The sequence below is a fragment of the Aethalodelphis obliquidens genome, unplaced genomic scaffold, assembly GCF_003676395.1.
Source record: "Aethalodelphis obliquidens isolate GAN/ISIS:26980383/991018 unplaced genomic scaffold, ASM367639v1 scaffold38, whole genome shotgun sequence".
NCBI classification, from domain to species: domain Eukaryota; kingdom Metazoa; phylum Chordata; class Mammalia; order Artiodactyla; family Delphinidae; genus Aethalodelphis; species Aethalodelphis obliquidens.
The window spans coordinates 17,634,352-17,662,139 of record NW_020837982.1 but is presented as its reverse complement, the minus strand read 5'-3'; the positions used below and the strand labels follow the sequence as shown (position 1 = coordinate 17,662,139).

Genomic DNA, 27,788 nt, shown 5'->3' with positions numbered 1-27,788 from the left:
TTGTTTGTATCTTATTGCTACTGTATGAAAGGTGTTTCTCAAGGTCTGTGATACGTGAAAATGCGGATGCCACGAGAGGACGGAAGGAAAGGTGACCAGCCCGGCCCTGGTCGGGGCCTCACGGCGCCTGGATCTGCGGAGGGTGCGTGGGCAGGACGCAGATGGGGGTCTCCGCGCGGGGCCCGCTGGCCCCCTTTCCAGAGCTTCACAAAGTTTGTGTACAGACTTGGGCAGCAGACTCGGCCTAGAAATATGCACTTCTTAACGTAATGGCGCCATCTGCCATTTTGTTTTGACTTGAAATCTCCAATTTGAAGCCATTTACGTTACTGAATAATGGTAGCAACCCCAGGAGCCTCGTCTTCCGGTCAGTTGAGGTCTGCTAAAGAGCAGTTAACCGCAGTTCAGACCTGTTACATCATACGAGCACTGGCTAAAGGTCTGTTTCTGAGGATGTGGGGTGGGCAGCCACTCTGCTTCCTTTCTTGCTAGGGCCTGGCAGTCAGGACCCTGATGACAAGCCCCACCACCAGCATGCCCGTCGCTGCCCCCAGAGCAGCCCCTCGGCGGATGGCCAGCTGTTTGGCCGACAGTCTGCCAGGGGGAGCTGGCAGGGGTTGGGCTGCTTCTGGAGTCCCGAAGAGGTCCAGATGGGCCTCGGGCCTTGAGTACATTGTCAGGGTCACGCCAGGGTAGCTGCCCGTAGCCACTGCAGAGGCAAACAGGGGCCAGCTTAGCATGGGGGTGGGGTGGGGGGTGGCTTGGAGGTGCACGATCAACGCCTGTCCCTCACAGCAGGAGACGCCTGCCTTTTCTCTACGGCACGACCAGAGAAGAGAACTACGTGGGATGTGCAGGAAAGGCTGTCGCCAAGGTGAGATGAGATCAGACGCGCGTGCCTGTCTGAGCCTGTGTGATGCCTAACCTTCACCAGTGACCTCAGGGCACGTATGAAACGCTTAGTCGAGCTGCCTTTGCACGTTCCCTCGTGACAAGTGAAACCCATAGAGTCTGCAGCTGGTTCCCCACCGCAAGACGACGCACAGGCACTGGGATAACCGGGGCTTTGGGCCGTGATAACCAGCGCCCGCCCCAGGGCAGCAGAGCGGCCGCCTGGTGGGGTTCGGGGGGTCGGCAGGAAGCGCCCGCACACTGCTGAGTCGAGCCAGGCTGACCTGCCCAACCCACGCCTGCAGGCCTCCCACCTGGGCTGGAGGTGAGTGCTGACAACATGCTCTAGGGTCCAACGGCCCGTGCTCTGACCTCATCCCCTGCCTTTGCATTTGCAGGATGACGGGGAAGAGACCTAAGCGCTCAACCCACTCCCTCATCTGAACGGAACCGAGGCTCACTGCCCCCCAGGCTGGGGAGGGACGGGGCCTGCTTCCCGGGGCCTCTTAGATAGCGGACGTTAGTGTCACCCTCCTGGCGTTAGGACGGAGGTCACTGTCACGCTGAGGGAGAAAGGCAGCTGGGGCTCGCGCGGTTCCCAGTCACCCGCACACGCGGGGCAGTGTTACCTGAAGACACGACCGCTCTCTCGGGCCCGGGTCTGAGGCTGGGGGCTGTGCTCTCAGCGGCCTGGGGCGGCAGCTCCACACGTTTCTGCACCTGAAGGAGACGGAGTTGTCCGGTCGGCCTGCGGTCCACCCCGGCCTCAGCTGTGCCCTGCAGGCCGAGCAGGACGTGGTCACACACAGGCACACGTCGGAGGCTCCAGACCACTGCAATAAAGCGAATGTCACAACAGAGCCACTCACAGGGGTCTTCTGGTTTCCCGGTGCATATAAAAGTGATGTTTGCACGATACTGGAGTCTGTTAAGCACACAATCCCATCATGTCTAAAAAAGCCTCGTCCCTGCCGCAGTTAAAAAGTGCCTCTTTGGGCTTCCCTGGTGGCGCAGTGGTTGGGAGTCCGCCTGCCGATGCAGGGGACGCGGGTTCGTGCCCCGGTCCGGGAAGGTCCCACATGCTGCGGAGCGGCTGGGCCCGTGAGCCATGGCCGCTGAGCCTACGCATCCGGAGCCTGTGCTCCGCAACGGGAGAGGCCACAACAGTGAGAGGCCCATGTACCGCAAAAAAAAAAAAAAAAAGTGCCTCTTTGCTAAAAAATGCTAACCATCACCTGAGCCTTCAGCAGGTCATCAGCTTTTTGCAATAATGACATCAGAGATCAGTGATCACCCCTCCCCATAAAGGAGATAATAATGAGAAGGTCTGACATATGATGAGAATTAGCAAAACGTGAGACACATGAAGTGAGAAACGCTGCGGGGAAAATGGCGCCGATAGACGGGCTCAATGCGGGCTCGCTCCAGACCTTCAACTTGCAGAAACCACAGCATCTACAAAGCGCAGTGCAGCGAGGTCTGCCCGTGTTCACCCTTCTGCGGGACTTCACAGGGGTGGTGTTTCAGGGCTGTGTTAATCCGTTCTCTCAGACGTCAGGAGGCCTGGATCCACCCGCGAAGGCAAACCCCCACTCTGCGGGGGTTCGGTCCGAGAGCACCCCCTCCACGCTCAGCCTGCAGCCTAAGCTGTGGCTTTCATGCCTCTGAGGTTTCAGTTCTTCCGAGAGGACGGTGACAGGGTGCTGCCATCGCCTCTTCCAAGGTCCCAGCACCCTCGGGGCTCACCCACGTTCAGACGAGTTTGAGCCGTTGGCTTTAGTCTGGCCTTTGGCAGTCGGGCTGCTGAGGTTTCCTTTGTGGGTCGGGGGGGGTACCCGGAAGGGGGGCCGCTGACACCGCACCGTCTCCATGACGGGAGACGTTGAGGCGCGCCCCTGGCGTTTTGGGGGGACGGCACTCACCTCCTCCGCAGCCCGCTTCCAGTCCATGCAGGCGGTGTAGGTGACGAAGGCCGCGGCGGCCAGGCAGACACAGGCCAGCATGCCCAGCCAGAGGCCTGCAGGACACGGGACGGTGGGAGCGTCTGATGACGCCCGGGGCGCCCCGCCTCCCCCCACTCCACGTACCCGTGATCCCCAGCCCGACCACGAAGGTCAGCACGACGCCCAGCGGGAGGCCGATGACGTAGTACGTGACGGCGTTCACGACGGCCCCGAAGGCCTGCCTGCCGGTCCCTCTCAGGACCCCACCGTAGAGACACTGCGGGGAGGCAGAGGGGGCCGGGGTTGGTGACGCTGAGGCTGACGGGGGTCTCAGCGGCGGGGGCTTCCGCAGGAATCTGCGGGGCACGGCCTCGTTTAAGTCCATAGCACGGGACCAGGATGGGCCCTTGTCCCCCTTCCTTCCCAGCGGGGACCTGCGCAGGGTCACACAGAAGCCGCTGCATTTCGGACACAACTCCAGAGCCCCGGTCGACACCTAGACTGCCTCCCTGGAGAGGGAAGGTGAAGTTGGTGACGGACTACCCACCGGCTTGGGAAACTGAACTCGCTTCATACGGACTGTGTGGAGGTCTCCTGTTGCACCAAGTTACCACAAACGGTGGCTTAAAACAAAACACGCGGATTATTTTACGGCTCCTGAGAGCAGAAGGCCGAAATGGTCCCATTATGCTGAAGGTGGGGCTGGTTCCTTCTCGAGGCCCCGGGCAGAATCTGCTTCACTGCCTTTTCCAGCTTCTAGAGGCGCCTGCATTCCTGCCCGCGGGCCCCAGACAGCAAAGGCGTCGCTCTGACCTCTGCTTCCCCCTCTCTCACTTCTAACGACCTCTGAAAACACTGGGCCACCTGGATAATCCAGGACAGTCTCCCCACCTCAAGACCCTCCGCTTAATCACATCTGCAAAGAACCCTTTCGCCACGTGACGCCCACAGGTCCGGGGGGTCACAATGTGGGTGTCTTTGGGGCATTATCCTGCCTTCCTGCCGGCAGGGGAAGGTGTCTTGTTCCGTACGGAAGAGGCAGCCTTTCCCGCTGCTGCCCCCGTGATGACGCTCTCGGGAGACGTGTCTACAGAAAGCACCACCTCTTCACTTGTCTCATCCTCCCAGCTCGATCCCAGACCTAATGAGCTAAGGAACTACAGGCTCCGCGCATGCTCCGTCAGCACTATTGATCAACAGATGTTCGCTTACTTTTGTTCAGCTGAGGGATGGGGAGTATTGTGTGGTCTGCTTTCCCACATGTGAGCGGAGGTAAATGCGCTGGGCGTAGGAGATGTGTGCCTCTTCAACTTTAAAATATGTCACACATATTTCTCGTTAATGTATACCATGACATAAAAGATGATCCTTTCTGGTTAAAAAAAGACTTCTGCCAAATTACGACTGATGTGCTCTGGACCAGTATTTCTCCATCTGGGGGGTGGTTCTGCCCTCCAGGGGACGTGTGGCAATGTCTGGAGCTGGTTTTGGTTGTCACCACTCGGGGTGGGGGGGGTGCACTGGCATCTAGCGGGCTGAGGACAGGGTTGCTGCTAAACATCCTATGGTGCCCAGGACGGCCCCCTACAACAAAGGATTACCCGTCCCAGAATGTCAGTAGTGCCAAGGCTGAGAAGCCCTTTAGAGCACTGTGAATTACAGAGACAGTTTCAGTGGGCCCGCTAGCCTGAGGCTGTGGGCCTGTCAGGGAGAAGCGGTGGACCGGTGGACAAGTGAGAGCTCCAATGAGACGAAACAGCTGGGGCAGGGGGTGCTTGGTAAGCTCTCCGTCCCAAGTGGACCAGCAGCTGAGCATGCGTGTAGCAGAGGCTGTAGCAGGCCCAAGCCTCCCACACATCCTGGACGGTGGAGCCTGTGCACATGCACAGAAGAGACACAGGAGGACCCAGAAGAAAGTAAAAGCTGAGGCAGACTCGGAAACAGCCTGAACTGTGCGTGGGCCCCGGCCCATACTCAGCTCCTTCAGCGGAGAACGGAAGCCCTACCAGCGGTCCGAGGAGCCTGAGCGTCCCCTCCAAACAGTAACTGGCTGAACACTGAGCTAGGCAGACATAGGGGTGACCCCTAGGAAGCTAAGCTTAAAAACAAGAAAAACAAAATCCAAAACTGAGCAGAGACAGCAGCTGCAGTTTGTGGAGGAGACAGGATCACAGGCAAGACTAAACAAAACAGCAGGCCTTGGGGAAAGGCTGCTCTCTGGGATGGACCTATGGTGCATCACCAAGCAGGCCTCAGTACATCTAGATCCCTGGAGGTCTAGTGGTTATGACTTGGCACTCGCAATATGTTTCGAAAGACTGGATTGATACAAAAGATGTTCTTTGACCACAAGAGAATTAAATTAGAGATGTCTACCGGAAAGAATTTTGGAAATACCCCCAAATATTTGGAAATAAAACAACACACTTCTCAACCCACGGGGCAAAAAATAAATCACAAGAGAAATTTTAGAATATTTTGAATGAAAAAAATACAATATATCAAAATTTATGAGATGCAGTTAAAGCAATACTTAGAGGGAAGTGTATAGCTTTAAAATGCCCATATTAGAAAAGAAAGGTCTCAAATCAGTAGCCTAATATTCCGCCCTAGGAAACCAGTAAAGAAAAGCAAACTATGCCTGGATAAAGCAGAAGGATGAACATCATAAGAATTAAAGTGGAATTCATTGTAACAGTCAACAGAAAACAGCAGAGAAAAATCCATGAAACCAAAATTCTAGTTCTTTGATAGGATCCACAAAACTGACGAACACTTACTAAGGATGTGACCTTGGTAAAATAAGACCAAGAAAACAGGAAAGTGAAGACACAAATTACCAAAATTAGGAATGAAAGGAGAGACATTACTACTTTCCCTAAAGGAAAGGACTGTAAGGGAATATTATGAGCAACTTCATGCCAAAGATTTAGACAATTTACTTGAAGTGAATAAATTCCTAGAAAGACACACATTATTAAAAGAAACTCAACAAGAAACAGAAACTGAGGGACTTCGCTGGTGGCGCAGTGGTTAAGAATCCACCTGCCGATGCAGGGGACACGGGTTCAAGCCCTGGTCCGGGAAGATCCCATATGCCGCGGAGCAACTAAGCCCGTGCGCCACAACTACTGAGCCCACACTCTAGAGCCCATAAGCTGCAACTACTGAGCCCACGTGCCACAACTACTGAAGCCCGCGTGCCTAGAGCCCGTGCTCTGCAACAAGAGAAGCCACTGCAATGAGAAGGCTGAGCACCGCAACGAAGACTAGCCCCCGCTCGCCACAACTAGAGAAAGCCTGCGCACAGCAACAAAGACCCAACGCAGCCAAAAATAAATTAATAAAATAAATAAATTTTTAAAAAAAGAAATAGAAAGTGAATAGATCTATAACAAGTAAATAAATTAAATTAGTTAAAAACCTTCTGACAAAAGCCAGGCAAAAGCCCAGATGGCTTCACTGGTGAATTCTATCACATGTTTAAAGAAGAAATAATGCCAATCCTTCACAAACTCAAAATGTATAGGTATGATGAGAGAACACTTTCAAAATCATTCCAGGAGGCCAATGATATGCTGATACCAAAGCCAGATCAAGATATCACAAAGGAAAAGATAAAAATCACAGACCAATATCTCTCATGAATGTAGACGCAAAATCTTTAACAAAATACTAGGAAACCAAATTCAGTGATGTATATTAGAAAAGACACACGCCATGATCAGGAGGGTTTTATCCCAGGAATGCAAGGTAAAACATCTGAAAATCAATTAATGTAATTACACCCTAGTAATAAAGGACAAAACCATGTGATTATCTCAGTAGATACAGAAAAAGCATTCTACAAAATCCAGCACGCATTCATGAGAAAATGTTTCAAACTAGGAGAAGGGCTCTTCCTCAGCCTCAATAAGGGGCATGTATAAAAATTTTACAGATAACATATTTAATGCTGAAAGGCTGAATACTTTCCCTTTAACATCGAGAACAAGGCACAGGTGTATGCTCTTGCCACTTCCACTCAACATCGTACTGGAGGTTTAGCCAGACGGAAAGGGAGAAGTAAAACTCCTTATTCACAGATGACATGATCCTATATGGAGAAAACCTTAAGGACTCCACACACCAAAAACTACTAGAATGAGTTTAACAAGGTCACAGGATAAAAGATCAATAAACAAAGATCAATTCTCTTTCTATAAACTAGCAATGAACAACCTAAAAATGAAATTAAGAGTTCCATTCAGAATACCATCAAAAAGAACAAAATATTTGGGGATAAATTTAACAAAAGTAGTGCAAGGTTTTGACCACTGAAGACTACAGCACATTGCTGAGGTAAATTAAAGAAAATCTAACTAGTCGGAGAGACATTCCATGTCCATTTTAACAATACTGTTAAGATGACAATTCTCCCAAAGTTGCTCTGCAGAGTCAATACAATTCCTTTCAAAATCCCAGCAGGCTTTTTAGTAGAAATTAACACGCTGGTTCTAACATACATATGGAAATGCAAAGGATCTAGAAGAACAAAGGCAATTAAAAAGACAGAACAAGGTTGGAAGATTTATACTAACTTATTTCAAAGCTCACTATAAAGCTACAGTAATTAAGACAGTGTAGTATTGGCACAGGATGGGCATATAAATTAATGAAACCGAATTATGAATCTATAAATAAATCACTACATTTACAACCAATTGATTTTTGACCAAAGTGCCAAGATAATTCACTGGGGAGGGAATAGCCTTTCACACACCAAGAATGGTGTTGGGACTCTTGAATATCCACACACAAAAAAATAAACTTAGACCCTTACCTCGTACCAAACACAAAAATGGGCTCAAAATGAATCATAAACGTAAGTGTAGGACCTAAAACTATAAAATGTCTAGAAGAATTCATAGGAGAAAATCTTTGTGACCTTGGGTTAGGCAAAGATTTCTTATATATGACAGCAAAAGCGTGAGCCATAATAGAAAAGAAAATGAGAAACTGGACTACATTAAAAGTGCAAACTTTTGCAGCTCAAAAGATAAGAAAATGAGGGGGCTTCCCTGGTGGCACAGTGGTTAAGAATCTGCCTGCCAGGCCTCCCTGGTGGCGCAGTGGTTGAGAGTCCGCCTGCCGATGCAGGGGACACGGGTTCAAGCCCTGGTCCGGGAAGACCCCACATGCCACGGAGCCACTAAGCCCGTGTGCCACAACTACTGAGACCACGCACCATAACTACTGAAGCCTGTGCACCTAGATCCCGTGCTCCACAACAAGAGAAGCCACTGCAATGAGAAGCCCGCACACCACAACAAAGAGTAGCCCCCGCTCGCCGCAACTAGAGAAAGCCCGCACACAGCAACGAAGACCCAATGCAGCCAAAAATAAAAATAGTTATTTTTTTTAAATAAATAAATAAGAAAATTAAAGTCAAGCCACAGACTGGGCTTGCAAATCATATACCTGATAAAGGACTTATGTGTAGAACATACAAAGAATTATTGGGGGAGGGATGTGTGGGAGGGATGGACTGGGAGTTTGAGGTTGGTAGATGCAAACTATTATATATAGGATGGATAAACAACAAGGTCCTACTGTATAGCACAGGGACCTATGTTCAATATCCTGAGATAAACCATAATGGAAAAGAATACATTTTACAATGTATATATGTATAACCGAATCACTTTGCTGTACACCTGAAACTAACAGAACATTGTAAATCGACTATACTCCAATAAAAATAGAAATTAAAAACAACCTAAACAAAAGCTCTTAAAACACAACAACGAGAAAACAAGCCAATCTTAAAATGGGCTCTGAACAGACCCCTCACCAAAGAAGACACACTGATGGCAAATAAGCGTATGAGAAGATGCTCCACATTACGCGTCAGTCGCAAGTTACAAGTTACAACAGCAATGAGACACCGCTACACACAAGAACGACTAGGATCAAAACACTGACAACACCAAATTCCGGCGAGGATGCAGAGCAACAGGAATTCTCACCGATCGCTGATGGGAGTGCAAAATGGTGCAGCCACTTTGGAAGGCAGTAGGGCAATTTCTTACAGAGCTAAACGTAATAGTACCATGCTATCCAACCATCATGCAGCCAGGGATTTGCAGAAAGAGTTGAAAACTATGTCCACACAAAAACCTGCACAATAATGTTCACAGCTTTATTCATAATTCGCCAAACTTGGAAGCAACCACCATGTCCTTTAATGTGGTCCGTCCAGACAGTGAAGCATCAGTGCTAAAAAGAAACAAGCTGTCAGGCCACGAAAAGACCCAGTGGAGGCCCCTTACGTGCACATGACTAAATGAAAGAAGCCAACCTGAAAAGGCTACGTGCTGTTTAACTCCAACTATAAGACACTGGAGAAGGCAAAACTACAGAGACAATAAAAAGATCAGAGATGGCCAGCGGGTGAGGGAGGGGGGGGACAGCGGGAGAAGGGGAGGAATGAACAGGGGGAGCAGAGAGGATTTTTATGGCAGTGAAATTATGCATATGATTCCTTTTTTTTTTGGCCCTACCTGACCAGGGATTGAACCCGGGCCACGGCAACGGAAGTGCCGAATCCTAACCACTAGGCCACCAGGGACCTCCCATGATTCTTTTTTTTTAATTGAGGTGTAGTTGATTTACAATGTTGTGTTAGTCTCTGCTGTACAGCAAAGTGACTCAGATATAGATATATATATATATATATATTCTTTTCCACTATGGTTTATTACAGGATGTTGAATACAGTTCCCTGTGCTATACAGTAGGACCTAGTTGTTTATCTATTTTATATATAGTAGTTTGTATCTCGTATGATTCTATAATGGTGGGTCCATGTCATTATACCTTTGTCAAAATCCATAGAATGTACAAGGCCAGCAATGAACCCTATGGAGAACGATGGACTTAATTAATTATAATGTATCAATATTCTTTCAACTAAACAAATGTCCTGCACTAAAACCGGATGTAAATAAAAGGGGAAAGTTATGGGAACTCGCTGTATTTTCTCAATTTTTCTGTAAACCCAAAACTGGTCTTAACAATAAAATCTGTTTTTAAAGTTTTAAGACAAACAATACCAAGAATTGGCAAGGGAGGGGGAGGAACTGGAATCCCCATATATTGCTGGTGGGAATGTAAAATGGTACAGCTGCTTTGGAAAACAGATTAATGGTTTCTTAGAAAGTTAAAAATAAACTTATGCTTCAACCTAACAACTCAAATCCTAGGACTCTACCAAGAGGAGCAAAAACATACGTCCACATGATGACTTGTATGTGAGTGTTCCCAGCAGCCTTAGTCACAACAGCCAACACTGAAAACAACCTAAACGTTCATCGCCTGATGAATGGGTAGGCAAAGCATGTTACAGCCACACAAGGGACCACCATTCGGCCACAAAAAAGAAATGAAGTCCTGAAAAATGCTACAACATGGACAAACCTCAAAAGCATTTCACTAAGTGAACGAAACCAGACACGAAAGACTGTATGATTATACTATATGATTCCATGTCTATGAAATATTCAGAAAAGGCAAGTTCACACAGACAGAAAGCAAGTCAGTGGATTGCCTAGGGCTGGCCATGGGAGCAGGGAGTGACTTCAAAACAGGCCCCATGGGGCTTCCCTGGTGGCACAGTGGTTGAGAGCCTGCCTGCTAATGCAGGGGAAACGGGTTCGAGCCCTGGCCTGGGAGGATCCCACATGCCACAGAGCAACTAGGCCCGTGAGCCACAACTACTGAGCCTGCGCGTCTGGAGCCTGTGCTCTGCAACAAGAGAGGCCACGATAGTGAGAGGCCCGTGCACCGTGATGAAGAGTGGCCCCCGCTTGCCACAACTGGAGAAAGCCCTCGCACAGAAACAAAGACCCAACACCGCAAAAATAAATTAATTAAAAAAAAAAACAGGCCCCAGGAATTTTGGGGGGGTGATGAAAATATTCTAAAACTGGATTGCAGTGCTGGCTGCACAAGTATAAATTTATTTTAAAGGATTGACTTATGTACTTAAAATGCATGAATTTATAGTATGTAATTAAAACTCAAGAAAGTTATAAAAAATATAAAATAAAGATTAGGTCCGTGGAACACATAAATTAAGAATGGTAGAGATCGGGTCTTCCCTGGTGACACAGTGGTTAGGAATCCGCCTGCCAGTACAGGGTACACGGGTTCAAGCCCTGGTCCGGGAAGATCCCACATGCCATGGAGCAACTAAGCCTGTGCGCCACAACTACCGAGCCTGCGCTCTAGGGCCTGCATGCCACAACTACTGAGCCCGCGTGCCACAACTACAGAGCCTACATGCCACAACTACTGAAGCCCGTGCACCTAGAGCCCATGCTCCACAACAAGAGGAGCCACCGCCATGAGAAGCCCACGCACTTTAACAAAGAGTAGCCCCTGCTCGCCGCAACTAGAGAAAGCCCGCACGCAACAACGAAGACCCAATGCAGCCAAAAATAAATAAATAAATTTAAAAAAAAAAAAAAGAATGATATAGATCTAGCCGGGGGGAAAGATGATAGATGCAGATACACAAGCTCTAAGGTCCCTTGCAATTGCTAACTGCACGTCTGCCTCGGGTTCCCTGGTGGGCAAACTGAACGGAGAGGTGCTGCCTTCAGAACATTTAGAAGCCAGAGCACCCCCTGACCTTACATTGCAGGAGGAATCTCTCAGCCGTGGCCTCACCTTGGAGCTAGAGAAAAAGTAATAATAGTGTCCTTAACACCAGCCCATGACAAAAGCAATAACAGAACCCATAAGCTAGTTTCTCTTCACGTTCTGCGGTAAAAGCTATGGATTTGACCAGCCCAGAGCAAGCGCCTGCTGAGGTCAGCAACGTGCGCCAGGTATCTGCCCGGCTAAGTTCAAAGGCCAGTCCTGGGACAAACAGGGAACTGGGCAGAGAGCACTGGGGCTTTTGGAGAAATCCTCCACGAATAGTTTCCCCCAAGGTTATTTATTTTCCGTAAGAGTTGATACTAATTCTCGTGCAGGTGTCCGCCCCAGTGCTAGCTAGAAGAGATGTGGGCTTTACGCTCGGGATGCCTTCCTGAAGGATTCACGGGACCCGAGATGTGACGTAGAAGACCCAGAATTTCAAAATTCTGCTTATCAAATGAGACTTCAGCGCTTGCTTTCTTTCTGCCACGCTTTTAAAAGTTCACATAGTTCAAACCTGCACTCAACGGGACCTGCCCTTTAGCGATCACAGGAGCAGGAAGTCAGGCCCGCTGTACTCTGGGCCGACCCACTCCTCCGAAGTGTCCCTTTGCTCTGGCAACTGGCGCAACTGCTCCTGGCCCCCGCTCCGGGGAACGAGGAAGGAACGGATTCGTGAGTTTACACTGGGGCCAGTGTTCAGGACTCTGCTCATCTGCGTGCGTCTCTGGCGTGTTGGAATTGCACAGCAGAAGGGGATTCATTATTTTGAGTGACAGAACCAACACGAGCGGACACTTCGGACGCTTCTCCGGTCAGCCCTCTCTGCGAATCGGCGAGCTAACGCTCACAGCCCTGACCACCTGACCAGCCTCGGGGAGGGTGCGTGAATGTGGGGGGGCGGGTCAGAGCAGGACTCACACAGACTGCCTCAAACAGGTGGAAGACGACGTAAAGCGGCAGGACCTTGCTGACCAAGGCGACCACTTCCCTGCGGGAGAACGGGAGCGGTAAGACACGAGCGCATCCTTGGAGTGCCCTTCGCGTCCCTTCTATTCTGCCCCTGCCCCCCGCCAACGTAACAGATGCTCCTGTCTCTGAGTTTCCCTGTGTCTGGGGGACACACGTCTTAACCCCCCGAGAAGCCCCCAAATTTCACCTTGCCCCCTGGTTGGTGCCCTGTCTACCGACAGGTGAGCGGTAGAGGGGGCGTCTCTGGGGACCAGGTGGGGAGCACCTGGCATCCCCAGAAGTGAGAGAACTGATTACCTACTCGTCATTGGTAAAGATGTGGCCCAGTTTACTCCTCAGGAGGCTCAACAGGGTGCCCACGACCAGCGAGGTGCCAACTGTAAGAGACCAAAGGCACGGCCCAGCTTCCACCCGTCCAGCCCCACCCCATGTTCACTTGGACTAAGACCCTCGTTTGTGGTCTGGCAAGGAGGGCACCACATGTGAAACGCCTTTCCTCCTGTGGTTCGCAAAGTGGGGTCCCTGCACCGGCTGCAGCAGCGTCGTTGGTAGCTGGTTAGAGGATGCATATTCTCAGACCATCACCTCCGACCTACGGAGTCAGAAACTCCGGCAGGTGGGGTTCTGTGTTTTCACACACGCACCCCTACCCCACCCCCAGGGCTGAAGCCTGAGAGCCACTGCTCTGCACGAGGAGCTGATCTGAGCCTGGCAGCTGCAGAAAGCAGAGGCAGGATGGACATAGACGGGGCCACTCTGAGGGCTGGGATGGGCAGGTCCCAAGCTCGTGGAAATGCTGGCAGGGCAGGGTCAAAGGGGGACCGGCTTTCCCAGAGTCGCACTAAGTGATGGAAACTGACAGCCCAGAACCCCAGCGGCAGGGAAGGAGCGGAAGGGGCACAGCAGGCTTGCTGCTGGTCAGAGGGGCTGCTCTAGGCCACGTGGCAGGTATGACAGGTTTGGAAGGTGAACTGTTGGCTCCCAAGCCCTCCCCCGCCTAGGTCCCGACCCCACCCACCTGTGCAGAGGGTGCCTGAGACGGCAGATCGCTTGGCTTGCACGGTGTCTGCGGCTCCCAGGGCCGTCCCCACTCGGAAACAGACTGCGATGCTGAGCCCCATGGGAATCTGGGATCAGAGAAAAGAAGGTGTGGTGGTTAGAGCCCCCCTCCTGCCCCGGGGGCCGAGAGGGAGGCACGATGTGTCCCGGGGGGCGGGGCCCGCGAGGCTGCTGGCGACAGGCCGAGACCTGGGAGGTGGGCTGGGCTACCCAGGGCCAAACCCACCGGGCCGGGCCGTCAGACATCACAGGCAACCGAAATCAACGCACTGCCGGAAACTCAGGAGTAAACGCATGTTAAAGAGGTGGATGTGGGGGCTTCCTTGGTGGTGCAGTGGTTGAGAGCCCGCCTGCCGATGCAGGGGACACGGGTTCGTGCCCCGATCCGGGAAGATCCCACATGCCGCGGAGCGGCTGGGCCCGTGAGCCACGGCCGCTGAGCCTGCGCATCCAGAGCCTGCGCATCCGGAGCCTGTGCTCCGCGACGGGAGAGGCCACAACAGTGAAAGGCCCGCGTACCACAAAAATAAATAAATAAAAATTAAAAAAAAAAAAAAAAAGAGGTGGATGTGGTCTTAACTATGTTAGAAAAGCTCCCCGTGAGAAGAAAAGATTCAGCGGAAGCCATCCGTAACAAGAATCACCTTATAAATTAGTTTAGTGCGTGATGATTTTTGATTAAAGCTAGGGTCACAGACTGCATGGCCCAAGAGGCCGGCAAATGCTACACGAGTGACACGGGACAATCCACGTGTCCGGGGGAGAGGAAGGAGCTGCGGGGTCCACGGTGGACGCGAGGAAATGCCCTCACGAGGGCCACTGTTCCCCAGCGCCCACCAGCTGGGGTGTGCAGGAACGTGGGCTCACTGCTAAGTGGCATGTCCCATTTTTCAAAAAAATGCCAATATCTAGATTGTGATGTGAAATCTCCCTATTTTAAATGGTGCCAATTAATTCAAAACAATGGCAACATCGTGAATTCAGCAGAGCAGCCGTGGGCCACATGTGCTGGCAGGGCCTGGGCCTGGTGGGTGCAGGAGGTCCAGAGGGTCCCTCGGGAGACAGAGACAGCCTTTGAGGGGACAGCCCCCCCTCCTCTGACACCCCCAGGCCGTCAGGGGGCCGGGCTGGGGGCAGGGCATGGCGAAGGCGTCCCCATCGAGCCTCACCATGTAGACGACAGTGGCCACCTCGTAGATGATGGCCTGCGCAGAGAGGTCGAGCACGCTGAGCCGGCCTGGGGGTGGCGGGGGACATGGTGAGTGCCCGGCCGGCCAGCCCACAGCCCTGGGCTGACAGCAAGCCCCTCGCTCGGGGGCCAAGGGGCCAGTGGTTTCCAAGGGCAGATGCAGCAAAGGACGCTCCCGCTTGGGCTCCAGCCCTCCAGGAGACCCCTGCCCAGGTGTTACAGGGTCAGGGTCTCTCCTCTGTGTATGAGGTGTGATGAAGAAGGGAAAAACTGGACCAGGGGCGGGAAAGCAGAGTTCAGTTCTCAGCCCTGCTGGGTGACTCCGGACCACCTAACTCTTGGGGTCCACGTTCTCATCTCTGATTGGGTCAGGGGTGGACTGGAAGGTCTCTAGGGGCCACCCCAGCCCTGGCTGTTTGGACCGAGTCCGCTGATGAGCACACAATGTGCCAGGCGACGCCCACAGCTGCTCACGCATCAGCGGGACCTCACTCCCTCGCTGACTGACCACGCCCGGGCGTCCACTCAGTGCCAGGCCTACGCCGGGCAGCGCCGGGAGCTCACGGCCCGGTGGGGAGACGGGCCGGGCTGGGAGACCGCCCATCCGGGAGAGGGGGTCCTGAGCTGGGGGGCGGCCCACGCGGCTCCCCACACCCTGCTGTCCACGTACCCATGAGGAAGCTCCCGATCTCGTAGGCCCACCACTCAATGCAAGTCATGAGCATGCTGGGCACGGCCAGGCGGAAGAAGGGGCCCCAGCCCTGCAGGCACTGGCTGGACCAGCCTAGGAGCAGAGGCCCGCCAGCTGAGCCGCGGTCCACCCTGCGGCCCCGCCCCCTGCCCCGCCCCCTGCCTTCGGCCCGGGCACCTGGGCGTCTTGTGGGGGGCTAGCCAGCGGCCCCAGCGCTGGTGGGGGCTGGGGGGGTTCGTGGGGGGAGGAGGATGCCTGGCCAGTGCCCCTGGCGCTGTCTCAGGGGCTAAGGGCTCAGAACATGAGGGCTGGGAACGGGTTCGGTCCAGGCTCCACCACGTAACACCTCTGGCCTTTGGGGCCAATGACAAACCCTCTCTGCACCAGCTTCCTCCACGTAAATAACCGGGGCTAACGAGCTGTCGTGAAGCTTCAGCAAACAACGTGGGCACCGCCGCTGCCGACCACCCGTGCTGCTCCTCCATCCCGAGACCGGGGAGCCGGCAGAGAGCTCCGTGGGCCTGTCCGCAGCAGGGCCCTGCCCCCTGGCACACTGGATGGGGAAGCCCGGGCCTCGGGGCGGGGGTTGGGGGGGCCGGGGAGGGGGCCCTGAGGGACGTGCGGGCAGGCCCGGGCCAGGCCTCCTGCAACGGGCTGCAGCTGGGACCCCGCCTGCCACCTGCCCGCTCCGCCCCCAGGAAGGGCGGCCCTCGCACCTGCCCACGTGTCCAGGTGCAGCTTCTTCTTCACGACGCAGAGCAGCAGGAAGACGGCCTGCGTGAACTGGGAGACCGTGTTGGCACAGGCCGAGCCCCTGGCAGAGCAGGGACGGCAGGGCTGGGGCCACGGCTGAGTCCGGGCCCGGGCGGGGAGGGCCACAGGCCTGGCTCTGCCGGCACCCCATCCCGGGATGGGCCCCATCCGGGGGAGACCCACTCTGGGCCCCTTCGGGCAGGCCGGGCAGGGGTGGGCAGTGGCTCCTCACCCCGTCTCCTTGGCAGCGGGTCCCCAGAACCCCAGGGATCAGCAGCCCCCAGTTCCCCACGACCCCCAGATGCTGGGCCCCCAGCCCCGGTGCTCACCTGACCCCCAGGCCCAGCACGGAAACCAGGATGTAGTTGGCCAGCCCGTTGACGCAGTTGCCCACGACGCCGCTGAGGACCTGGGGCCACATGATGCCCTGAAGTAGGTGAGGGTGAGACTGAGGGGGGTGGGCGGAGGCTGGGGACACGCAGCTCCTCCAGGGCCCCCGTGTGGCGATCAGGATGGGGCAAAGCGCAGAGGGGACCCCGGGCACCCCGCCCACTGGAACAGGGTGGGGGCTGGGGGCAGCTCCGGCCAGGGACCCCTACCTGATTTTGCAGATATTTGGCCAGCAGGCTGTAAAGAAAATTTGCCTGTATAAAATAAACACACACGCGAAGTAAGCAACAACTACCAAAACACCACCACACGGACACTAACGGACACTTCTTAGATGAGGTGGGGCAACTGCCTCACCACGGTACCTCTGGGACCCCAGAGATGGGCTGTGTGCTGACCTGCGCTCCAGCCCCCGGCCTGGGACCAGCAGGGAGGTGGCCTGAGAGCCACAGGGCTCCTGAGCCCAAACCCACAGGTCGGGACACCCTGGGCCTGGCTCGAGCCGCCAGAGACAAGGACCTGGAGGGGGCAGGCCTTGGACTGAGGGAGCGGGGGGGCACCCAGGAGTGTGGCAGCAGCAGCCTCAGCAGAGCAGGTGGGAGACCCCACGGGGGTGGTGGGCCTTTCCCCGTCTGCCGAGGACAGAGAGGGCCTGTGCGTCAGTGTGTGTGTCGGGGGCACTGCCCTGTCCTTTCCGCCCTCTGTCAAGGCCTGGCCCGGGGCCTGCACCCCCTGTGCACCCTCCCCTCAGCCCTCCGCCTCTCTTCAGCACCGCTCAGTCAGCAAGAGCAAGGAGCTGGGCTCAGACGCTGGCTCTGCCTCTTGTGAGCTGTGTGGCCTTGGGCAAGTTACTTAACCTCTCTGTGCCTCAGTTTCCTCACACACAATAACACGCGTGTGAATCCCTAATATTTATATATACATTCATATACAAAGTTAACATTGCAAAGTGCTTACAAAACAGTATTTGGCACATTTAAGTGCTCCAAGAATAAGGTAAGCATCATGTAAACGTTAAGAATCATTATGATTCTTATTTTATTGGTAGTTAAACTCTGCAGCACCATTGTACAGGAGGGAGTTTGTTTATTTGATAAAAAAGTTGCTGCCACAGCGATAACGTGATGTTTCCCTCTGACACAGCCCCAATGGCCCTGTTTGACAAGATACCTTCACTTGGTCTGAATAGCCAAAGGCTCGGAGGAGAAAAACCAGACTTTTCAGGTGGTTTCCATGATACAGAAGAAATGTGGAGCTGGCCAGGCCCCAAAGAGGTCATGGCACTGGCCTTCCAGACAGGAGGAGGGTGAGGCTGGGGCTCCCTGCCAGGCCTGGCATCCCCTGTGGGCACCCCGCACGCATTCACCCCGACCCGCCCCCTTCCCAGCCCCCTCCTTAAGAGCTCTATCCCCAGTGCTGGTGTGCAGAGGAGGATAGGGGGTGCCGGAGATGAGAAGATGGACTCCCCCGAAACAGCACTGCCACCTGGTACCGCGTGCACTGAACCACAGCAAATCAAACAGTGTAGCGATGGGTTGGGGGTGGACACACAGACCACTGGGCAGGTCTCGAATCTCAGAAACTGATCGGAGTGGATGGACTGCTTATTTAGTATTTAATAAATTAACAGAGAAAGGAGAGAATATTCAATGAGTCTTAGAAAAAGTTTGTTAGATTACGGTCTTAAATGTAACGAGAGAAACCATTGAAAGGGTTCAGAGGAAATATAGGCAAATGCTTCTACAATTTACAATGGGTTCATTGTTTTTAAGCCCAAAGACAGACGTCATAAAGGATGAGATTTATGGGACTGTTACTATGCATTAAAAACTCTAAGTCAAAAGTATCGGGGCTTCCCTGGTGGCGCAGTGGTTGAGAGTCCACCTGCCGACGCAGGGGACACGGGTTCGAGCCCTGGTCTGGGAAGATCCCACATGCCGGGGCGCAACTAGGCCCGTGAGCCACAACTACCGAGCCTGCGCGTCTGGAACCTGTGCTCCGCAATAAGAGAGGCCACGACAGTGAGAGGCCCGCGCACCGCGATGAAGAGTGGCCCCCGCTTGCCACAACTAGAGAAAGCCCTCGCACAGAAACGAAGACCCAACACAGCCAAAAATTTAAAATAAATTAATTAATTAAAAGGAAAAAAAAAAGCCATTGACAGAGCAACTCTAATTCCAATAACGCATCTTAAGGAAATCATTCCATATGTTCACAAAGATTTTTCTATAAGAATGTTTATCACAATCTAGTTTATAATAGTGACTATTGCAAACAACCTAAATACCTAACATGTAGGGATTGGTTAATAAATTATGGCACTAGGGGATACCACATCGCCTTTGAAATGGATACTGTGGAAGGCTATCAAGAGACTAATGACGTATTTATTTGAAAGGGAAAAAACAGGTTATAATACAACATACACACATTGGCCCCGTTTCACACTACACATGAGTCTGTATGTTTGAACACACATGCCCACGAAGAGAAATAATCCTGGAGAGAAGGATTAACCTGTGTTCTCTCTGAGTGGTAGGATTACAGATTTGAATTTTTTCTTCCCCAGGCTTTCCAGAATTTCTCTCATAAATGGTTTTCTAATCAGAAAAACATGTTGTGCTACATTTAAAAAATAATAATATTGTAATAACTTTTTCCTTTTTTTTTTTTGACCTTGCTGCGCAGCATGTGGGATTGCAGTCCCCGACCAGGGATTGAACCTGTGCCCCCTGCAATGGAAGTGCGGGGTCTTAACCCCTGGACTGCCAGGGAAGTCCCCATGCTACTTTTTAAAAGTTCAATCTGCACCAACCAAAATGAGAACTTTTCTCTGGCCCCTTCGGCCGCCAGCATGAGGGCCGATGGCCTCCCCAGCTGATGGGGAGACAGGCAAAAAGCCAGAATCTCGGGGACTGTGGGCCCAACCTCCCCAAGTTCAGCAGAAGACTTACCGGGAGCGCTGGGATGTAAACATGCACGTACTCCTGGGCCAGCCTGCGGGAGAACCAGGGCTCTGAGCGGAGCAGCCTGCGCCCCCGGGTGTGAGGAGAGGCTTCAGCAGGCTTCACCCCTGAGACAAGACCCCCAAGTCAAGTGGAACCTCAGTGGTTGGGGGAGGCTGCCACCACGTGCTAGGAAGGCGCAGGAGGAGGGGCCCAAGGACCCAACCACGGGGTCTCAGGGCTGAGGAACTTGAATTCGGGGTGACGTGTGGTTTGTAAGGCAGAAAAAAGGTTCTATCACATTAAGAAATAACCAAATTCCATGCGCATAATATTAAACAAGCAAGGTGTTCCCAAGAGGGGCCAAATCTAAAATTAATAACAAAGCACGTGATTCATCAGAAGTCGGGCTCAGTCCTGTTTCCACTGTTTGGAATTTGGGGTGGTGCACCCTTCACTTCTTCAAAAAGCATCTCTGAGGCTCCAACCACACGCTGGGACACAAACACAAACACCACGCAAATCCTGTCTTTTCCTCCTCAGTTAAAACTGGCCGTTGGTCTGCCCCCTGCTGGCCACGGCTGGAGCAGCAGGCTGCACGGGAGCAACTCCAAAGCAACCCCGCAACGTCCCAGAGGGGCCGCGCTCGCGACAGCTCGGGGCCCAGAGAAGCGCGGGGCCCGGGGGTGGGCTTCGCCAGGGGTCCCCCCGCCCGGGGTACCTGGACACGGCCGGGTCCTGCCTGCAGAGCAGCAGGATGTGCTGGGTGTTGAGGAAGAGCGCCCAGCAGGGAAAGCAACAGAGCAGCAGAACCAGCGCGCCGCGCTGCAGGATGACTCCCACGTGCTTCCTGTTGGGGCTGCCGAAGCTCTGAAACACAGCGGGTCAGCGCCCACGCCCCGCGCACCTGCCCGCTGCCCCGGGGGCCCTGCCAGGGCTGGGGGGCGGCCGGGCACCGCAGGCTCCCGGCAGGGCGGGGTGGGGCAGCCCTCCATCGCACCCGGGGCGGCCACTGCGGGGGCTCGGCCTGCTCACAGAGGGACAGCAGCAGCTGTTTGCTGAGCCCCAGCCTCCGTCCGCCCGTCGTGCCTGGCTCGCCAACAGCTCCCGATGGGGGAGGCATCGCCCCCCGCCCCCCGGCGCGAGAGCACCTGCCAAGTCTCCCTGGGGGTGAGTGGCAGCCAGGCCCACCGTGAGCCCGGGACCCCCGGAGCTGAGCCCCGCTGGGCTGTGGGCCCCCGAGAGCTGGAGGCCCCGTCCGTGGGCCCTCGCACTCGAGGTCAGGGGACTGTCTTTCCCTCCAGGGCTCTCTCCCCCGGCTGCCCGGGCTCTTTTCAAGGGGAGGGTCTGGTCCCTGCAGCACGTGGCCCTTGGGGGTGGGTGTGCCAGGGACAGCTGCCCCGGCCCAGGGCCTGACGAGCTCCCAGATCCAGGGTACATTACGGGGCCTCAGGTGGGCCCCCAGCCCCACCGTTTCTGCAGCAGCTGAAGGACTGGCTCTGCCCCGCCAGGCTCTCGGAGGCCCACCTACCTGGGACATTAAGGTGTCACAGGCCGAGGACAAGCCAAATCCAATGGAAACTCCGCAGACATTGACGAACTGGAGGCACACACAGGAGAGCGCAGTCCCTCAGGCGGAGCCCGAGGGGGGACCCTGCACCTGGGGGGGTTGCCCAGCAGCCCGTGACCCGTCCTGGCCGGGCCCTGCCCGTGCCACGGGGTGTGCCTTGGGCGAGGCCCTGAGGTCCGGCTGTGCCCTTAGGCTGTCTCTTCTCCCCGGAGCCCGGGGGGAAGGTCCCTGCGGCCCTGGCCGTACTCACGGCCACCGAGAGGGTCACTGCCGCCAGCTCCACCTTGCCCAGGTGTCCGCAGAACACCGAGCTCACGACGTAGGTCATGAAGTTCAGCATCTGGAAGAGGAACTGGAGGACGGAGGCCACGGTCAAGGGCCCCTCAGTCCTACCGACCCCTCACAGCCCAGCCCCACGAGAGAGGCTCTCCAGGCCCTGCGAGGCGGAGCAAAGACCCGCAAAAGCCCCTCGAGGCCACAGGGCAAGTCACCCAGAGCGGGGGAGCGAGCATGCGGCCGAGGCTGCTGCAGCAGGCAGGCTGGGTGATGGGAGGCCCGGGTCCCACCCCATCCCCCGCTGCGCAACTGCGTTAACCCCTGAGCCCCGGTCTCCCCGCCAAGCAGCACCCAGCACGGGGGCTGGAGAGGGTACCGCTGGCGACGCTATCGTCACCAGCTCGTCAGGCCACGCACAGAGGAGCGGGGTTCAAGACACCAAAACCTTAGGAACGGCTCTGTCCAGGGGCTGGGATTAGAAAGAAGTTTTTTCTAACTTTTCGTGTTGACTGAAACTCTTTAGAGCGAGCACATATTTATTAGTCTCTACGGTCAGGAAAAAACGCATCTAAGCCATTTTCCCTTTGGAAATAAAACAGGCAGAGGCTGCCTTTCTCCTGCAGCAGGGGACCTCACTCGCCCTCTCGGCTTTCAGCCCAGCCTTCCCGTGGGTTCCCAAAGAAGGACACGCCTGCCCCTTCTGACGGGGGCGGGAGGAGGGGGGCTGCCCGCTGCTGAGGGGGTCAGGCCCTGCCAGGCTCTGGGCAGCAGCCCCTGGGGCCACCTGGACACGGTCATCATGGGCAGTTTCTGGGCAAGGTCGTGAGCAGCCCCCGCCCGGCCCTCGCGTCATGCCTGGGTGGCGGCCCTCCACCCACCGCCGCCTCCTTACCAGGGGTCCAGAAAGGACAACGAGCGTCCTCGCCTCGGCCCCGAAGCCGACAGGGACCAGCCTGCGGAGGGCAGGGCAGCGGCTCCCTCGGCCCGGGGGGACCACGTCCTGGGGGCCGTCCATTCCGAGCCCGGGCAGCAGCCACGCCACAGGCCAGAGCACCCACGCAGCCAGCCTCGCCCAGCCGGCCGGGGCACCACACAGTCTGGCTAATGAGTAAAGGCTGGGAGGAGGGGCCGTGCCACCCAAGGGACCGGCCCTGCCCCCCGGCCCACGTGCTGCCTGGCCCACTGGCCCCAGACAGGACAGAGCCCTGGGCCCCCAGAGTCACCAGGCTGACCCCTCCCAGGGGTTCAGCAGCAAAGGCCCAGGAGGAACAGGTGTGGGCAGGCCTGGGGGGCCCTGAGGACTCCCAGGCCCAGATGAAGAGAGGCAGACTCGCACTCCCGGGTGGCAGAGCCAGGTTCCGGTGGGCGGGTGAGGTGGAGGGGGCGCCCAGGGCCAGTTCTAACGAGGGGCCAACTGCTCTCTGCCCCCCCAGATGGAGGGCATTCAGTGGACCGGCCTGCAGGGCACACTCATCGTCCAGAGGGCAGGTCCTTGTCTCACAAATGGTGACGGAAACCCACGACTCCTTCCATTTCCCTCTGTGGAAGCTCTCTGTCCCCAGGCTACCCTCGGGATCGCTGCCCGGAGCCTTCTGGGAGCAAGGCAGAGCTGTGGGAATTCCCGACCCGTCCACCAGCGCGGGAACTGCTCCCTCTGGGTTGGGGGCTTCCCAGGCCTCCCAGGTGTTGACTTTCAAACAACCGCTTCCAGCCTTTTCCAGCGAACGCCCCACTCTTGTTGCAGTGACTGCAAGTTCAGCCAGTGCCACGTGCAGCGCCTGCGGGCTCTGCCCCCAGTTCAGTTTTCCAGGATTTCAGCCCAGGGGCGCCGGCACGGAGTCTCCGAGCAGAGCAGCCAGCCAACCAGCCCTGCGCATCATCCCGCACCCGGGTGAGAACTGCGGGGTCGGCGAGCCCCTCTCCACGGCCCACCGCTGTCAGGGGCAGCCGTGCAGACCCCCCACTGGACACGATCAGCAGTTCAGCTCTCGGCAACAGGGCCACGGACCCTGGGACCTCGGGAACCTCTCCCTTCTCAGGTGAGAACTTGTCCCCAAGCCCCTGGCCCAGGGCACAGTGGCCTCCCATCTCCTCCCTCCTGCCAACGTTTGTGTCATTCGTGGTTCCTTAGTGGAAACAGGAGAAACTAACTTGAGATGGTGTGGAGGGAGGGGGGAGAGGGGCCAGTGTTGGCACGTGACCTAGAAGCAAGCTGAGCAGCTAGAATGAGAAAACCTGGGTTTTTAAGGGCAAGCCCACGAGATGACTAAGCTCCAAACACCTCCAGCCCCAGAGGGAGATTCTGGAAGATGGGCAGGGCCAACCTGTGACGGCAACAGAGGGGAAAGGGTGGGAAGGTGGGGGGCTGGGGACCACCTGGAGGGGGCCAGGTTGGCTCCCCCAAAGGATGGGATGCTGAACAGATAAAAAATGGTACCCCCTGTATACCCAAAACTTAAGTGTCTTAGATCAGCCACCACTTACATCACGTGGGCTGCTGGGATCAGCTGGGTACTGCACCTGTGTCTGTGTGTCCGCTGTTGCCCCAAAGCTCGCCTGGGTGGAATGGTCCACCGTGGATGCCTGTGGTCAGTGGGCACTCCGCTGGGGCCCCGTCTTCCTTCACGGGACCTCTCTGGGCAGCCTGGCATCTCATGGTGTGGAGCTGGCCCAACGAGGGAACGTTCCAGGAGTGCAAGAGGAAGCCGCGTCCATGTCAACACCCAGCTGGGAAGTTTCACAGGTCACCTCTGACTGTTGGCCATCGCTAACCGCAGGGCTGGCCCATGCTCACAAGAGGAAGCGGCGTCCACCTCCTGACGGGAGGAGCTGGAGACCCTGCAGCTTCTGGGACCCGCCCCCTCCTCTGTCCCATCTCCATCCTCTCCCCTCCTGTCCCCCTCCCCATGCCACGACCCTGAACGAGGGCAGAGCGGTGAGGGGCTCAGGCCTGCCGAGGACCCTCACAGGGAAGAAGGACCCAAAGCTACCAGGTCCTGGGAATGGTGGGGGTGGTGAGGGGAAGGGGGTGGAGAGTCACTGCAAGCCCCCAACACACACTGGGGTCAGGGAGGCTTGCAACCAAGGAGAGGGAGTCTCCCCTGGAGCTGGTTCCGGTGCCCGGCAGCCTCATTGTGCCACGAGGCACTGGAGCATGCCCCGAAGGGCTCAGTGACTCAGTAAGGAAGCATGTGTGGAACCGGAACAGAAGCCACTGGCCTGGACAAATTGGGTGGCCTAGCAACCTCGGGGGTGTGGGGCGGACCTCGGGCTCCCCTGTTGCCACAGGCCCACTGCAGCAGATGCCAGCACAGAGCCATCCAAGGAGGACGCCGTCTCCGGCCGCAACTCCTGCAGCACCAAGAGGTCAAGTCCCCCTGGGGGTAGGCCTGGCCTGTGGGCCCTGCCTTCAGGTAACTGACAGCCCAGGGACCTGCGAGGCACAGCTGGGGCCGGGCCCCTGCAAACCTTTCCTCACTTGGTTACACTTCACCAGGCCCAAAGGCGTTGCATTTGCCCTTTGGCTGCGCTCAGCCCTGCACCCCCAGGCCAGGGGGCCAATGTTCCTCTCTGACCCCTCCTCCCTGTCCTGTGACTGCCAAACACCCAGCTCTCCACTGGGGAGTGAGGGACTCTGGCCTGGTCCCTCAGCTCCCCATACATCATCAGGGCAAAGGACAGCTGGGCAGGACCAACACCTGCAAAATGCCCAAGGCCACCCCTGAGCCCCCAACCCCCCCAGATCTGGCAAACGCTTCCCTCTCTACCTCCGCCCAGCCCCTGTTTCCTCCATCCCTCACCCCTCCCTCCTCCAGCCAGACTTCACTAGGCACCTTCCCCACAGAAACGCCTGGGCTCAGGCCCTGGTGGGACGTCAAGGTGGGCAAGGGTTGGGGATGGCCAAGCCTCAACAGTGACTGGAGGTCCTCATGGGGGACCTGCCAAGTTCAAGGGCTCCCAAAGCCCAAAAGATGGGGGGGGTGCATTTCCAGCCGGGGAGAAGTTTACAAGAATGAAAATGAATACTATTCAGTGCTAAAAAGAAACGGGCTATCAAGCCATGAAAAGACATGAAGGGCCTTGCTGACCCTGAAGGGACTAACCCTCCAGGGCCAGCCCATTCCCAGAGATACGAACAACTCTGCCTGCAAACAAGAGCAAACAACTCTGCACCTTTCACAGCAAACCAGCCACCATGTCCCTCAGGGTTCTGGGCCACCATCCAGCTGCCTTAATCACCCCAGAGCAGGTACCAGACACCTCGGCACAGTCGTAGGCCTCAGAGCCGGCCGAGGTTATTCAAACGAGCCGATCTGAAGCCCGTTTGCCCTGCCTCAGCTGTTTACTCCCCAGAAAGTACGGGAAAGGCTCTTGCCCGCGTTTCCCCTCCTGACTGACCTTGGTGCTTCCCCCAGTGGCCTGTATGTCATGTCCCCACCTCTTGGGAACTGTGAGTGGTCGTCTCCTGATCTATTGGCCCTGCCATCCCTGAATAATAATAAAACCTACATTTTAAAACAGTCTAGAAAAGGGGGAGGAAAACCTTCGTTACTCAGGCACCCAAAGCCTGTGACACGCAGAGGTCTGGGCAGCCTTCCTGCCCCAGGGGTGCTGCTATGAGGCAGCCTGGGTTGTGTTCTCAGCCCATCCATCCAAAGACACCCTCACGAGGGGAGTGCTGGGCAGGAGGTGGAAGGGGGACCGCAGTGTGTAGCACTGTGGGACGTACGTCCTCCAAAAAAAAAGCATCGTAGGTAGGGGCAGGATCAAGATCGAGGTGATGGAACAAATTAGAAAATGTAGGCTTTGTGTATTGTACTGGTACAGGAAGTCAGATCCACAGTGTATGTGGATCAGTCAGCTCAGCTGTGCTCCCCTGGCTTTCCTTCATGACTACAAAATGGCTGCAGCAGCCCCGAGCATCTCATTCCCTTCCCCTCACCCCCACCTGTGACAACATCCATATTCAAATCTCTGTCTCAGGCCACTTTGGGGAGCAAGATAACTTTCCCAGAAGTTCCCCAACTAACTTCCTCTAGTATCACACACACCCATGCTTAAGCTCATCTCCAGGGGATGGGAATACCAAATTCGGGGTTAAACCAGCGGTTCTCACCCTTGACTGAATTTTAGAATCACCCGGGGGCTTCCCTGCTGGTCCAGTGGTTAAGACTCTGTGCTCCCAATGCAGAGGTCGCGGGTTCAATCCCTGGTCAGGGAACTAAGATCTCGCATGCTGCGTGGCACAGCCAAAAAAAAAAAATCACCTTGGAAGCTTTTTAAAAAAATATCACTACCCAAGTCCCACCACAGATGTTCTACATTAAGGCCCAAGCAGCAACTTCTTTTCCTTTTTTCTTTAACTTCTTATCGAAGTATAACATTCATACAGAACAGTACACATACAAGTGAACAACTCCACGAGTTTCCATAAATTAAATGCACCTGAGTAACCAGCAGCCAGCTCAAGAAACGGATTTTTACTTCACTAGCCTCCTCTAAGGCCCCTGGCGTCGTGTTCAGTCACTATTCCCACCGAGGATAATCACTGTCTTGATTTTTAGCACCAGGGAATTCCAATGCCGGGCATTCATAGACCCACCCAGGTAACTTCCCTGAGGGCCGCTTGGGCTGAGAACCACTGGGCTGACACCTCCGCCCACCTTCCCAGCACACTGCTGCCCTAGCTCACCCCCAACTAATTCCCTTGGCAAAGATGAAGGCCTTGGGAGGCGCCAAGCTCACCATTACTTCTTAGATCAATAGATGCAAGTCCCGAGGCCACCTTTCCTAGGCCTGGCCCATGTGGCAGGGGCCTCCTGAGCCCGGCCTACTGTTGCTTCTCCCCACTGACCCTAGTTGTCCCTGAGATGACCCTTCCAGAAACTGCTGGGGCTGTCAGGGCTCAGTGACCTGCTACTGCTCGCCCCCCCCCCCCCCCCCCCCCCCCCAGCCAACCTCTATCCCGAATCGGAGGGTTTGGAAAGCACCTGGTGGGCTGGGAGAGCCCAGCGCCCAGGAAGGCTTATGCTGGGGGAGCGCACGGTCAGGGTGCAGCTGCTTACCTGCTGGGGGAGCCCTCAGGGACGCCTTAGCCTTGACAGCCGTCAAGCCGTCTCCCCCGCAGATGCCACCCAGGGAGCCACGGTGAGGGCTTGGGCGCCCAGCCGCAGGGAGCCCTCCCCAGCACGAACCCCGAGCTCAGGCCACTGTAGTCAGCAGGCACGGAGCAGCTAGCCTCAAACGAGGGGCTTTACTGAGGTCAAGGCAGGCCGAGCGCGCACATCGCCTCGAGGGCCAGCACGGGATCCACGCCGGAGCGCAAACAGGAAGCCGAGCCGCCTCGTGGGAGCAACCGCCTCAATCTAAAATGAGCCTTAATTCAGACCAGCCTTGCGCGCAGCCTGCGCGGATTACCGAGGCC

General features: G+C 55.5%; 1 protein-coding gene across 17 annotated transcripts; it reads right to left on the bottom strand.

Moving 5' to 3' along the window:
- On the bottom strand, positions 1 to 27,788 carry LOC113633124 (multidrug and toxin extrusion protein 2-like). Of its 17 annotated transcripts, none has more exons than XM_027131157.1 (19): positions 27,430 to 27,785; positions 22,257 to 24,091; positions 21,339 to 21,440; positions 21,050 to 21,118; positions 20,554 to 20,682; positions 20,240 to 20,388; positions 19,528 to 19,570; positions 16,783 to 16,827; positions 16,513 to 16,610; positions 16,147 to 16,244; positions 15,410 to 15,523; positions 14,720 to 15,009; positions 13,510 to 13,618; positions 12,793 to 12,868; positions 12,441 to 12,510; positions 2,979 to 3,111; positions 2,814 to 2,908; positions 1,521 to 1,611; positions 1 to 709 (listed from the first exon to the last, which is right to left on the bottom strand). In XM_027131157.1, the coding sequence occupies exons 2-19, from the start codon at positions 22,377 to 22,379 to the stop codon at positions 489 to 491; spliced, it is 2,055 nt and encodes a 684-aa protein (XP_026986958.1). In that variant the 5' UTR covers positions 22,380 to 24,091; positions 27,430 to 27,785; the 3' UTR covers positions 1 to 488. The 17 variants fall into 17 exon arrangements, 15 of the variants coding, with proteins under 15 accessions (XP_026986958.1, XP_026986964.1, XP_026986960.1 ...); XM_027131163.1 differs by having other exon boundaries at positions 14,720 to 14,787; positions 27,430 to 27,784; XM_027131159.1 differs by lacking the exon at positions 19,528 to 19,570 and having other exon boundaries at positions 16,783 to 16,810.